The sequence below is a fragment of the Colobus angolensis genome, unplaced genomic scaffold (genome assembly GCF_000951035.1).
Source record: "Colobus angolensis palliatus isolate OR3802 unplaced genomic scaffold, Cang.pa_1.0 Scaffold92, whole genome shotgun sequence".
Taxonomy (NCBI): Eukaryota; Metazoa; Chordata; class Mammalia; order Primates; family Cercopithecidae; genus Colobus; species Colobus angolensis.
The window spans coordinates 2,676,725-2,690,711 of NW_012123154.1; the positions used below are offsets into that span (position 1 = coordinate 2,676,725).

Here is a 13,987-nt window from a genome sequence, read left to right on the forward strand (position 1 = left end):
GGGGTTTCACCATGTTGGCCAGGCTGGTCTCGAATTTTTGACCTCAAGTGATCTGCCTTCCTCAGCCTCCCCCACACCCAGCCAGCTCCCTGATTCTTTTTGACAGCTGTGTAATGTTCTGTTATATGTGTGAGGCGTACCTGTGTGCTATTGATGGACACTTGAGTCGGCTGTATTCTTTTGATATCACAAAAATTGCTGTAGTGACTGACCTTGTGCATAATGGGTGGAACCTCATGAAACTGCTATTTTGGAAGGTCGTAAATGGTAGAATATTGGCAGTTTCTTATGGTTCAGTCAGATTACATCATTTGACATGTGGGCAGGGGGTCATCTACAGCAGTTTTTGTTTCATGTTTTAGATGATGAGGAGGAGGTTTGGTTGGAAGAGAGGATTTTTCACTTTTTTGTCTCTCTCTATAATCTCTCTCTCTCTCTTTTTTTTTTGAGACGGAGTCTCTGCCGCCCAGGCTGGAGTGCTGTGGCCGGGTCTCAGCTCACTGCAAGCTCCGCCTCCCGGGTTTACGCCATTCTCCTGCCTCAGCCTCCCGAGTTGCTGGGACTACAGGCGCCCGCCACCTCGCCCGGCCATTCTCTTTTTTATTTATTTATTTTTTTTGAGACAGAGTCTCGCTCTGTCACCCAGGCTGGAGTGCAGTGACACGATCTTGGCTCACTGCAGCCTCCACCTCCCTGGTTCAAGCGATTCTCCTGCCTCAGCCACCCAAGTAGCCGGGATTACAGATGTGCACCACCATGCCTGGCTAAATTTTGTATTTTCAGTAAAGACAGGATTTCACCATGTGGCCAAGCTGGTCTCGAACTACTGACCTCAGGTGACCTGCTCACCTCGGCGTCTGAAAGTGCTGGAATTACAGATGTGAGCCACCACACACGGCCTTTCTCTCTAATCTCTGTGCTCATTCAGCCAGTGGTGTGCTGGGGAACATTTAACAATTGGCTCTTGGGGGTGGGAAGGAAATGTGTGCACATATATATGTAAATGTATTAAATTTTGCTAATTTAAAGAATAGGTGGGCTGGGCATGGTGGTTCACACCTGTAACCCCAGCACTTTGGGAGGCCAAGGCAGGAGGATTGCTTGAGTCCAGGAATTTCAGACCAGCCTGGGCAACGTAGCAAAACTCCATCTCTACAAACCAAGGTGGGTGGCATCTCAGGCCACCCCCAAAAAACAAATTAGCCTGGTGTGGTGGCACCTGCCTGTAGTCCCAGCTACTCGGGAGAGTGAGGCGGGAGGATAAAAACCATACACCACAAGGGTTTGAGGCTTCCATGAGCTATGATGGAGCCACTGCATTCCAGCCTGGGCAAAAGATCAAGACCCTGTCTCAAAAAAACAAAAACAAAACAAAAAAAAGAAAAAATAATATGTGGTATACGGCTTACAAATAACAATGAAAAGTAAATTTCATATCATCAACTCTCACCCAATACTTGCACCGATTTTTGCAAACTCTTGTACCCATAGCCAACCTATGGTTGCAATTGATGGAGAAGTGTAGTTCTGACATAAATGAGATGAAAGTGAAATTAACAAAGACCTATGTTAGAACTGGAACTTCATTCGCCTCTGATGTGAGTGACCTCCTTCCTGAAACAGATGGTAGTTTTAAATACTGGAAGGGTATTTCTTCAATTTCCTACACTCCTCACAATAAAATAGCTACAGGCATGACCCACTTGATAGTTTCATCTGTAGTGTTCATGTTTTCTACCCCTTTCTTACAATCAAAAAAACAGTCAATCAAACCCTGATTTGCAGCATTGTCTACTTTTTACCGGGTAAGTTATATGTGATCCAGCAGTTTCACTCATAGCTATAAACCCAAAAGAATAAAAACACACTTTCACACAAAAACTTATACACAAATCTTCATAGCAGCATTATTCATAATAGCCAAAAAATGGAAAACAACTCAACTGTCTGTCAGTAGATGAATGGATAAATGAAATGTGATACATCCATACAATGTACTATTATTTGATCATAAAAAGGAATGAAGTATTGATACGCGCTACAGTACAGATGGACCGTGAAAGCACTGTGCTAAGTGAAAAGAGCTGCAAAGGACTGCATATTGTACGATTCTATTATTATGAAACGTCCAGATCCAGAATAGGCAATCCATAGAGACAGAAAGTAGACTAATAGATGCCTAGTGCTGAGCAGGATGAGGAGAGTAGGGGTAGAGGGAGATTGACAGTTAAGCAGTATGAGATTTCTTTTTGGATTGGTGAAAGCATTCTGAAATTGACTGACGGTCATATAGTTCTGTGAATATACTAAAAACTACTGATGTGTACTTTTTTTTTTTTTTTTTTAAGATGGAGTCTCTGTCACCCAGTCTGCAGTGCAGTGCAGTGGCTCGATCTCGGTTCACTGCAACCTCTGCCTCCCAGATTCAAGCAATTCTCGTGCCTCAGCCTCCTGAGTAGCTGAAATTACAGCCATGCGTCAGCACGCCTGGCTAATTTTTGTATTTTTAGTAGAGACAGGGTTTCACCATGTTGGCCAGGCTGGTCTCGAACTGCTGACCTCAGATGATCTACCCGCCTCAACCTCTCAAAGTGCTGGGATTACAGGCATGAGCCACCCAGCCCGGCTCTGATGTGTACTTCTGACGCAGGGCAGGCAGGCCCCAAATTGGAGCTTGGCCCAGGAGGGTTTTTTGCCTCACCTAGAAAAGAATTCAAGGGTGAGCCAAATGTAGAAGAAAACAGCTTTATCAAAGTGGCAGTGTTATAGCTTAGGCAGTGGTACAGCTCTGTGACTGCTTCTGCAGAGCGGGGCTGCCCCACAGGCAGTGTGCTGAGATTAGCAGCTTAGGGCAGTTGTGCCATCAGATTTATGCCTACTTTTAATTACATGCATATTAAGAGGCGGTTTATGAAGAAATGTCTAGGGAAAGGGTAGTAACTTCTAGGTTGTGGGGCCATAGCTATGGAAACGGGCAGTAACTCTCAAGTGTTGCCTTGACAATGGTAAACTGACATGGCGCACTGGTGGGCGTGTCTTATGAAAAGCTCTTTCCCCACCCCCATCCCTGTTTTTAGCTTGTCCTTGATTTGTTCCAGTGTCTGAGCCAAGCCTCCAGAGTCAAGTGTTCCCTCCTACCTCACTTCTATAGCCTCCCAGCCCAGAGCTCTCAAAAAACAGGGTGAAGATTGAGTAGTGAGATCTTGGCAGCCCTCGAGTGTGAAGCTCATTCACTCTTCTTTCTCCCTCTTTGGTTTGTATCAATAGGAGACAGAAGAGAACAAAACCAAAGGATTTGATTATTTACTGAAGGCCGCAGAAGCTGGCGACAGGCAGTCCATGATCCTGATGGCGCGAGCTTTTGACACAGGCCAGAACCTCAGCCCAGACAGGTACTGCAGCTGTCACCCAGGAGGAGCTGGTGGGAACCTGGGCTGCAGCTGGGTGCTTGCCCTAGGTATCAGCACAGGCCTGGGTTCCAGTCTTGGCTGTTCCATGACCAGTCCAGCAACCATGGGCAACTTATTTTACCTCCCTGGCCTCAGTTTCTTCATATTGCAAACTGGGAGTAATTATAGCACCTGTATCCTGGGGTTGTCCCATGAAGGGTAAATGAGATGATGACTATAACCCTCGCAGTGCCTGGCACATAAAGCACATGGTATGGCCGGGCATGGTGGCTCATGCCTATAATCCCAGTACTTTGGGAGGCCAAGGCGGGCAGATCACTTCAGGTCAGGAGTTCAAGACCAGCCTTGCCAACATGGCGAAACCCTGTCTCTACTGAAAATATAGAAATTAGGGCCGGGCATGGTGGCTCATGCCTGTAATCCTAGCACTTTGGGAGGCCGAGGTGGGCAGAGGTCAGGAGTTCAACACCAGCCTGACCAACATGGTGAAACCCCATATCTACTAAAAATACAAAAAAAAAAAAAAAAAAAAAATTAGCCGGTGTGGTGGCATACACCTGTAATCCCAGCTACTCCGGAGGCTGAGGCAGGAGAATCGCTTGAACCCAGGAGGCAGAGGTTGCAGTGAGCCAAGATCGCGTCACTGCACTCCAGCCTGGGCGACAAAGCAAGACTCCCTCTCAAAAAAAAAAAAAAGATACAAGTCATGTGATATGGGGCAGCCACTGTAGCCAGTATAGGTAATGATTTGCCTGAGAAAAAAATCTGAAAGGATATGCAGCATCCAGGTCAGGGTGGGTATCCCTAGTTAGGATTAGGGGTGATTTTAATTGATTTTTCCTACTTATTATTATATTTTAGAAATAGGATCTCGCTCTGTCACCCAGGCTGGAGGACAGTGGTGCCATCATAGCTGACTGCAACCTCTACCTCCCGGGCTCATGCAGTCCTCCCACCTCAGCCTCCTGAGTAGCTGGGACTACAGGCGTGTACCACCACACCCATCTACATTTTTAAATTTTTGGTAGAGATGGGGTCTCATTATGTTGTTCAGACTGGTCTCGAACTTGTGGGCTCAAGCAAACTTCTGTCCTCAGCCTCCCAATGGGATTACAGGTGTGAGCCACCACGCCTGACTAGGGCAGGTATTTTGGCTCTATTTTGTGGGTGACTAAACTAGTTCTCAGATGTAAAGGGGCTTGCCCATGGTCAAACATTTAGCAAGTGGCAGAGCCAACTTACATCTTCTCACCCCTCCTCTGATGTACTGTCTACTGGCATGGAAGAGAGGTAAACAAAAAAGATTGACATGATTGTATTAGGTCAAATGTCAGTGTATACATATGGTGCCCATTGACTGCACTGGGGAAGCGCATCATGCATGGGGCGGGGCCTGGAACTGGGCACTGAGTATTTGCATCTGTGCTTTCTCTTCCTGGTCTTTGTCTACCTTTTATTTCTATTTGAGGTGATAGGTTTTTATTGATTTGTAAAAATTCTTTACATATTAAGGCTATGAACCCTTTGGTATACTTTTCTCTTTATTTTTTATTTTTATTTTATTATTACTATTTTTATTTCTGAGACAGACTCTCACTCTGTCGAACAGGCTTGAATGCACTGGTGCAATCTCACTTCACTGCAACCTCCACCTCCCGGGTTCAACTGATTCTCCTGCCTCAGCCTCCCAAGTAGCTGATATTACAGGTGCCTGCCACCATATTCGGCTCATTTTTATATTTTAAATAGAGACAGGATTTCACCATATTGGCCAGGCTGGTCTTGAACTCCTGACCTCAGGCAGTCTACCTGCCTCTGCCTCCCATAGTGCTGGGATTACAGATCTGAGCCACTGCTCCCAGTTTTTTTATTTTATTTTTGAGACAGTGTCTTTCTCTGTCTCCCAGGCTGGAGTGCAATGGCGTGATCTCAGCTCACTGCAACCTCCACCTCCCAGGTTCAAGCGATTCTCCTGCCTCAGCCTCCTCAGTAGCTGGGACTACAGATGTGTACCATGATACCCAGCTAATTTTTATATTTTTAATAGAGACAAGGTTTCACCATGTTGGCTAGGCTGGTCTCAAACTCCTGACCTCGGGTAATCCCACCTGCCTCGGCCTCCCAAAGTGCTGGGATTACAGATGTGAGCCACCATGCTTGGCCTGTTTTTTATCTATGTCTTTATTTATTTTTGAGACAGGGTCTCTCTGTTACCCAGGCTGGAGTGCAGTGGTGTGATCATAGCTAACTGCAGCTTTGACCTTCTGGGCTCAAGTGATCCTCCTGCTTAAGCCTCCTGAGTAGCTGGGACCATAGGCATGTGCCACCATACCTGGCTAATTTTTGTACTTTTTTGTAGAGACAAGGGCTTGCTATGATGCCCAGGCTGGTCTCAAACTCCTGGCCTCAAGCAGTCCTCCTACCTCAGCCTCCCAAAGTGTGAGCCGCTGTACCTGGCCACATTTCACTTTAAAAGACTTTTTTTTTTTTTCCCCGAATATGTCTTCCATAGATAGAGGGAGGGCACAGATGCCACATAATGACCATTGTTTACTGAGTTTGGGGCCACACTGGTTTTTAATATTTATTTAGTTAAATCTATCAAAAATATTTCTTTATTGCTTCTGCTCTAGTCATTTCCTTATTCTTCTTCCTTATTCAAAGAAGTTCCAACCCCTCCCATGCAAGGAACATTAATTAAGGGCCAGCTATGGGTGAAGCAGGGCTCTGCGCAGGCCCAAATTTGTGTTTAAGGGATTCAGGCCCCAGAAGTTACCATCCAGTAGGGGAAGGAGAAGATGCTGGAAATGCCAAGGAAGGATGGGCACCCTCACCAATGGGATAGCATCGGGTTGGGGTAGGCGGGGCTCAGTGATTAGGCCTTTCCCATTTAATGTTTTCAGGCCAGTTTTGCTTTGCCTTTTAAGACCAGGGAGGGTCAGAGAAGAAAGGAGAGAAATAATTTAGTCTAGGGTCTCCTAGTCAGTGTTAAAATTCGGCCCAGCATAGTGGCTCATGCCTGTAATCTTAACACTTTGGGAGTCTGAGGCAGGTGGATCACGAGGTCAAGAGATTGAGACCAGCCTGAACAGCATTCTGAAACACTGTCTCTACTAAAAATACAAAATTAGCTGGGGTGGTGGCAGGCGCCTGTAAACCCAGCTACTTCAGCTACTTGGGAGGTTGAGGGAGGAGAACCACTTTAACCCAGGAGGCGGAGGGTGCAGTGAGCCAAGATCACATCATTCCACTCCAGCCTGGGCAACAAGCATGAAACTCTGTCTTAAAAAAAAAAAAAAAAGTTTGTTGAGCATGTCATCAATAATTTTCAAATGGTTCATTTTTTGAATTTAACTTTTATTTATTTATCTATCTATTTATTTGAGACACAGTCTTGCTCTGTCACCCAGGCTAGAATGCAATGATGTAATCATAGGTCACTGCAGTCTCAACCTCTCAGGCTCAGCCTATCCTCCTGCCTTAGCCTCTCGAGTAGCTAGGACCACAGGCATGCACCACCATACCCAACTAACTTGTATTTTTTGTAGAGCTGGAGTTTTGCCATGTTGCCCAGGCTGGTCTCAAACTTATGGGCTCGAGAGATCCTCCAACCTAGGCCTCCCAAAGTGCTGGGATCACAGGCATGAGCCACCATATCTGGCCATTTTTTAATAAGATAAAATAAAGTCAAGGTTGTTTCCTGATCACCATGCCAGCCAGCCAGCCACTTGTTTGCATTTTTTCATTTACCATTCATTGAGCCTATACTGTTTGCCAGACCCTGGGAATGCAGCAGACAAATACAGCAAAACAGACAAGGGTCTCCTGCTTTCATGGAGCTTACATTCTAGTCAGGGGACACCACGATAAACAAGTGAATAAGGAGAATTAAAGATTTTGGTGGTTGTAGTAAGAAACAGTGTTTGGGGACAGAATCTCGAAAGAGGTGATATGTGAGCTGAGACTGGAGGGATGCTGAATGTCTTAGCCTGTTCTGTGCTGGTAACAGAATACCTGAGGCTGGGGAATTTCTCATGAACAGAAATTTGCTGGCTCTTAGTTCTGGAGGCTGGGAAGTCTAATATCAATATGCCGGCATCTTGCAAGGGCCTTCTTGCTGTGTCATCACATGGCAGAAGGTAAGGAAAGGGAGGGAGAGCAAGCCAAGCACAGTGGCTTATGCCTGTAATTCCAGCATTTTGGGAGGCTGAGGCAGGAGAATCATTTGAGTCCAGGAGTTCAGGACCAGCTTGGGCAACCTGATAAGAGTGTGTCTCTACAAAAAGTTTTAAAAGTTAGCCAGGCATGGTGACATGCCACTGTCATCCCAGCTACTCAGGAGGTTAAAATGGAAGGATTGCTGGAGCCCAGGACTTTGAGGCTGCAGTGAGCTATGATTGTGTCACTGCACTCCTGCCTGGACAATGCAGTGAAACCCTATTTCAAGAAAAGAAAAAAGAGAGAGCGAAAGGGGGCTGAACCTGCCCTTTTAGAATAAATCCACTTTCCTCATAATGGCAGAAATCCACTCATGAGGGCGGAACCATCAAAGCCCAATCACCTCTCAAAGATCCTGCCTCCTAATACCTCACAATGGCCAGCAATCTCAACATGGGTTTTGGAGGGGACACACGTTCCAACCAGAGCAAGGAGTCAGGTGCAGAAAGAGTTGGAGGAAAAATCTTCCAAGGTGAGGGCCCAGCGGGTGCAAAGGCCACACAGCAGGCAGGAGCGGGTATGTTTGGGGAATGGATGGCAGCCAGTGAGCCTGGTGCAAAGGCAGACGAACAGGAGCCCGTCCTGGAGGGTAGCGCCTGTCAGACAGGGCCTCAGAGGGCACCATGGCAGCAAGGCAGGGACAGCAAGTCATCAGACCTATTGCTTCTGGAATGCTTCACGAGACCCACAGGCCTTATCTGTGTCACTGTATTTGCTCTTTCCTGATGTACTATAAATAATTACTCAAACGGATTACACCCAAAGAAAAAGAACCCTCTGCCCTGTTTGCCGTGTATTCTGTGGTGTGTGGGTTTGGCTGGAACCTATGTGTGCCCTGGCTGGTTTGGCCATACATGGGCTGCAGTACGAGGAGTTGAGGGTCGAGGGGCAGAGCTGGAAGAGGAGACTCAGCTGTTCTGGGGTGAGTTCTGCATTGTGCTGGAGGCAAATCACAGCTGGCTGGCACAGCAGAGCATACGCGTGATTACGGCTCTAGCTGCCTCTGCAGAGGACCCCGCCCCCAATCCACTTCTCTACAAGTCAGAGGACAGCTTAGCTAGGGCACTCAGCCATTGCTAATGCTAGCTCATGGCTGCCTCCGTGCGAACTATAAAAATGGGCCCCTTCAAGGGATGTCCTAGCTAAGCTTCCCTTTACTGCTTTTTTTTTTTTTTTTTTTTTAAAAAAAAACACGGGGTCATACTCTATTGCCCAGGCTGGAGTGCAGTGGCATGATCATAGCTCACTGCAGCCTCTAACTCCTGGGCTCAAGCAATCTTCCCACCTCAGCCTCCGGAATAGCTGGGGCTACAGGTGTCCATCACCACCCCCAGCTAATTTTTTGTGTGTTTATTCTATTTTTTAATTTTTGTGGGTACATAGTAAGTGTGTATATGGGTTACATGAGCTCTTTTGATATGGGTGTGGAATGTATAACAATCACATCAGGGTAAATGGGATATCCATCACCTCAAGCATTTATTCATTGTGGTATAAACTATATATACTCTTAGTTATTTTAAAATATACGATTACACTATTTTTTACTATAGTCACTGTTTTTCTGTTTTGTTTTGTTTTTTGTAGAGACAGGGTCTCTCTCTTTGTTTCCTGGGCTGGTCAACTCCTCGCTTAATAAATATTGGCCAAGCACGGTGGCTCATGTCTGTAATCCCAGCACTTTGGGAGGCTGAGGCGGGTGGATCACTCAAGGTTAGGAGTTTGAGACCAGCCTGGCCAACATGGTGAAATGCTGTCTCTATTAAAAATACAAAAAATTAGCTGAGTGTGGTGGCGTGCACCTGTACTCCCAACTACTCAGGAGGCTGAGACAGGAGAATCGCTTGAACTTGAGAGGCAGAGGCTGCAGTGGGCCGAGATTGTACCACTGCACTCCAGCTGGGTGACAGAACGAGACTCTGTCTCAAAAATGAACGAACGAATGAATGAGTGAATGGATGAATGAATATCACAATATGAAGGTGCTTCATAGATGTATTGGGCTTGGGCAAGATAGGTCTTGAACCATAGGTCGTGGCCCTGCTGGGATCCCTGACTCACCCCTCCTGCTGGAAGGCCCTCCTCCCTCTGCCCTGTTGCCTTGGTAACCTCCTCCTTTCCCTCTGTATCTCCTGGCAAGGTGCCGAGACTGGCTGGAGGCCCTGCACTGGTACAGAACTGCCCTGGAGATGACGGACTGTGATGAAGGTGGTGAGTACGACGGAATGCAGGACGAGCCCCGGTACACGATGCTGGCCAGGGAGGCCGAGATGCTGTTCACAGGAGGCTATGGGCTGGAGAAGGACCCGCAGAGATCAGGTGGGGCCCGGCAGACCTGCTCCTGGGCTGTGACGGGGCCAGGCTGGGAGGGACATAATTTCCATTCCACTGGGGGTTATGACAAGATGACAGGCTGAATCTCTTCCTCCAGGGAGGGGAATTTATGGAGCTAGTTTGAAGATGAACATTGTTATTTTAATGGTTATATATTAGGGCTTTGTTGGGGGGGGTTGCAATTTTAAAAATTGAATTGAGATTTTCATAACAAAATTTGCCATCTTAAAGTTTATAGGGGGATTTTTCCTTTCCTTTCCTTTTTTTTTTTGAGATGGAATCTGGCTCTGTTGCTCAGGCTGGAGTACAATGGCGCAATCTCGGCTCGCTGCAGCCTCCACCTCCCAAGTTGCAGCGATTCTTCTGCCTCAGCCTCCTGAGTAGCTGGGATTACAGGTGTGCCACCATGCACAGCAAATTTTTGTATTTTTAGTAGAGACGGGGTTTCGCCATGTTGGCCAGGCTGGTCTGGAACTCCTGGCCTCAAGTGCTCCACCCACCTCAGCCTCTCAAGTGCTGGATTACAGGTGTGAGCCACCATGCCTGGCCCAGAGTTTCACTCTTGTAGCCCAGGCTGGAGTGCAGTAGGCCGTCTGTGCTCACTGCAACCTTTGCCTCCCAGGTTCAGGTGATTCTCATGCCTCAACCTCCTGCATAGCTGGGACTACAGGCACACACCCAGCTAATTTTTCTATTTTTAGTAGAGATGGGGTTTCCCCATGTTGGCCAGGCTGGTCTTGAACTCTTGATCTCAGGTGATCTGCCCGCCTCGGCCTCCTGAAGTGCTGGGATTATAGGTGTGAGCCGTTATGCCTGGCCTTCTTTCCTTTTCTTTCTTTCTTTCTTTTTTTTTTTTTTTGAGACAGAGTGTCACTCTGTCACCCAGGCTGGAGTGCAGTGGTGTGATCTCGGCTCACTGCAAGCTCCGCCCCTGAGTTCACGCCATTCTCCTGCCTCAGCCTCCCAAGTAGCTGGGACTACAGGTGCCCACCACCACACCTGGCTAATTTTTTATATATTTAGTGGAGACATGGTTTCACCGTGTTAGCCAGGATGGTCTTGATCTCCTAACCTCGTGATCCACCCGCCTCAGCCTCCCAAAGTGCTGGGATTACAGGCGTGAGCCACTGCACCCGGCCCTTTTTCTCTTTGAGATAGAATCTCACTGTGTCACTCAGGCTGACACGCAGTGGCACAGTCATAGCTCACTGCAGCCTGGAACTCCTATGCTCAAGCAATCCTCTTGCCTCAGCCTCCCAAGCAGCACACCCAGCCAGTTTTTAAAAGTTTTTTGTATTGACCGAGTCTTGCTGTGTTGTCCAGGCTGGTTTTGAACTCCTAGCCTCAAGCTATCCTCCTGCCTTGGCTCCCCAAAGTCTTTGGATTACAGACATAAGCCACTACACCTGGCCCTAGTGGGTTTTACTATAGTAGTCATAATGTTGTGCAATTATCACCGCTGTGTAATTCCAGAGCATTTCCATCACCCCAAAAAGAAATCCCATACCAGTTAGCAGTCCTCCCCCATCCTAGCAACCACTATACTTTTCGTCCCTATAGATTTGCCTATTCTGGAGATTTTATATAACTGGGAATATACAATTTGTGGGTTTTGTATCTGCTTCTTTCATTTAGCATAACTTTTTCAAGATTTATCTGTGTTGAAGCATGTATCAGTACTTCATTCCTTCTTATTACTACATAATATTCCATTTGGTGGGTATACAGCCTTTGTTTATCCACTCATCAGTTGATAGATAAGTTGTATATATTTTTTTCTGTTACATAATGTATTAATCTTGTTGGGCTGCCAAAACAAAATGCTATAGACTGGGTGGTTTAAACTATAAAAATTGCTGGGCACAGTGCCTCATGCCTGTAATCCCAGCACTTTGGGAGGCCAAGATGGGAGGATCACTTGAGTCTAGGAGTTCAAGACCAGCCTGAGCAACATAGGTAAACCTGGCCTCTACGAAAAAAATTGTTTTAATTAACTGGGTGTGGTGGCACATGCAGTGAACCATGATCATACCACTGCACTTCAGCCTGGGCAACAGAGTGAGACCCTGTCTCAAAAAAAACAAAACAAAAGAAATTATTTCTCACAGTTCTGGAGGCTGGGAATTCCAAGATCAAGGTGCTGGCCAGTTTGGTTTCTGGCTTGTAGACAACAGCTTTCTCACTGTTTCCTCACATGACCTTTCTCCTGGATGCAAGTGGGGAGACAGCAAGAGAGCTCTGCTGTCTCTTCTGCTTCCTAAAAGGGCATGAGCTCTGTGTGATTAGGGCCCAACCCTTATAACCTCGTTTAAGCTTTATCACCTCCTCACAGGCTGCTAGAGTATGAACGTTCCCCTCCAAATCTCATGTTGAACTGTAAGCACCATTGTGAAGGTGTCAAGAGGTGGGACTGTTAAGAGGTGATTAATGTTGTTATCATGCAAGTTGGTCAGTCATCACAAAAGTAGCTTTGTTATAAAAGCAAATTTGGCCCCCTCTTGCTTGCTTGCTTTCCACCTCTCTTGCTCTTCTGCCTTCTGGCATGGGATGATGCAGCACCAAGGCTGTTGCCAGATGCTGGTGCTATGCTCTTGGACTTCCCAGGCTCTAGAACTGTGAGCCAAATAAGTTTCTTTTCATTATAAATTATTTAGTCTGTGGAATTCTGTCATAGCAACATAAAGTGGCCTAAGACACAGACTGTGTGTCTCGAAATGCAGTGCAGTGACATTTGTGAATGAAGAGTTCAACATATGAATTTATGGATGGGGAGCCTAGTGGGGACACAGTATTCAGTCCCTAACATATAATAAACATACTACGTTCCTAATTTCATAGTTATGAGGCTAAGTTTAAAAAATTTTTAAGTTATATTTTAAAAATTAACAAAGAATAATGCAAATCTAGGCTGGGCACAGTGGCTCATGCCTGTAATCCCAGCACTTTGGGAGGCCAAAGTGGGCGGATCACCTGAGGTCAGGAGTTCGAGACTAGCCTGGCCAACATGGTGAAACCCTATCTTTACTAAAAATACAAAAATTAGCCAGGCGTGGTGGCAGGTGCCTGTAATCCCAGCTACTCAGGAGGCTAACACAGGAGAATCGCTTGAACCCCAGAGACAGTGGTGACAGTGAGCTGAGATCCCACCACTGGACTCTAACCTGGGTGACAGAGTGAGACTCCATCTCAAAAAAAGAAGAATGATGCAAATCTATAATCTTTTATTTGAAATTTCTAAATCCCAAAAGCTCCAAAAACCCGAAGTATATTTGTATGTTTTGCACAAATTCACTTGATAAAACCTGACCTAGCTGACATGAAGCTGTTTATAGTCTTCATTTCTTCTACTTTTGCACATCCTCAATTAGTTCTGAAAAAGTTCTCACCCTGATTCTTATTGGCTCAAATTGAATCATCTACATACCCCAAACCAACAGTAATTATTGTGTAGAGGGCTTACTTTGATTGGCCGTGACTAAGTCTGGACCAATGGCTGTGGCTTGGTGGGGGATGGGAAGAGTGCTGTGATTGGCCAGAGTTGATCACAGGCCCACCTTTAGAGCCCTGCCAAGAACACCTGGAGGGAGAGGGCCCACGGAGTAGTTTGAGTTCTTAAGGAAACCTCAGGGTGTTCTTCTGGGAAGGGCGATGGGGGACACTGGGCTGGCAAAAACAACAGGTGGTTCACCTTTTTGTGCCCCCCTTTACTGTCTTTCAGGGGACTTGTATACCCAGGCAGCAGAGGCAGCGATGGAAGCCATGAAGGGCCGACTGGCCAACCAGTACTACCAAAAGGCTGAAGAGGCCTGGGCCCAGATGGAGGAGTAACCAGGAGAATCACTGTCAGCTAGTCCCAAGCAAAAGGGCTAGGAGGAAAGATTTAAAAAAAAAAAAAACTTACTTAGTTTGGAGAGGGAAAGCATTTTTAGTGTGTTGTAAATCAAATTTTGTATTTCATTTTTTGACTCTTGAAAATATCTTTGCTACTTGGCAGCTACCAGCAGAGACTCTATAGCTGTCTCTTA

General features: G+C 46.4%; 1 protein-coding gene across 1 annotated transcript in view; it reads left to right on the forward strand.

Moving 5' to 3' along the window:
• The window catches only part of EEF2K (eukaryotic elongation factor 2 kinase), an 89,239-nt gene extending 75,302 nt beyond the window's left edge, over positions 1 to 13,937 (forward strand). Inside the window, exons 16-18 of the mRNA XM_011931910.1 lie at positions 3,268 to 3,392; positions 9,769 to 9,947; positions 13,681 to 13,937. Coding sequence (XP_011787300.1) covers positions 3,268 to 3,392; positions 9,769 to 9,947; positions 13,681 to 13,790 — 414 coding nt within the window. The 3' untranslated portion in view covers positions 13,791 to 13,937. The remainder of the gene's footprint in view (positions 1 to 3,267; positions 3,393 to 9,768; positions 9,948 to 13,680) is intronic.
• The last annotated feature ends 50 nt before the right edge of the window (positions 13,938 to 13,987 follow it).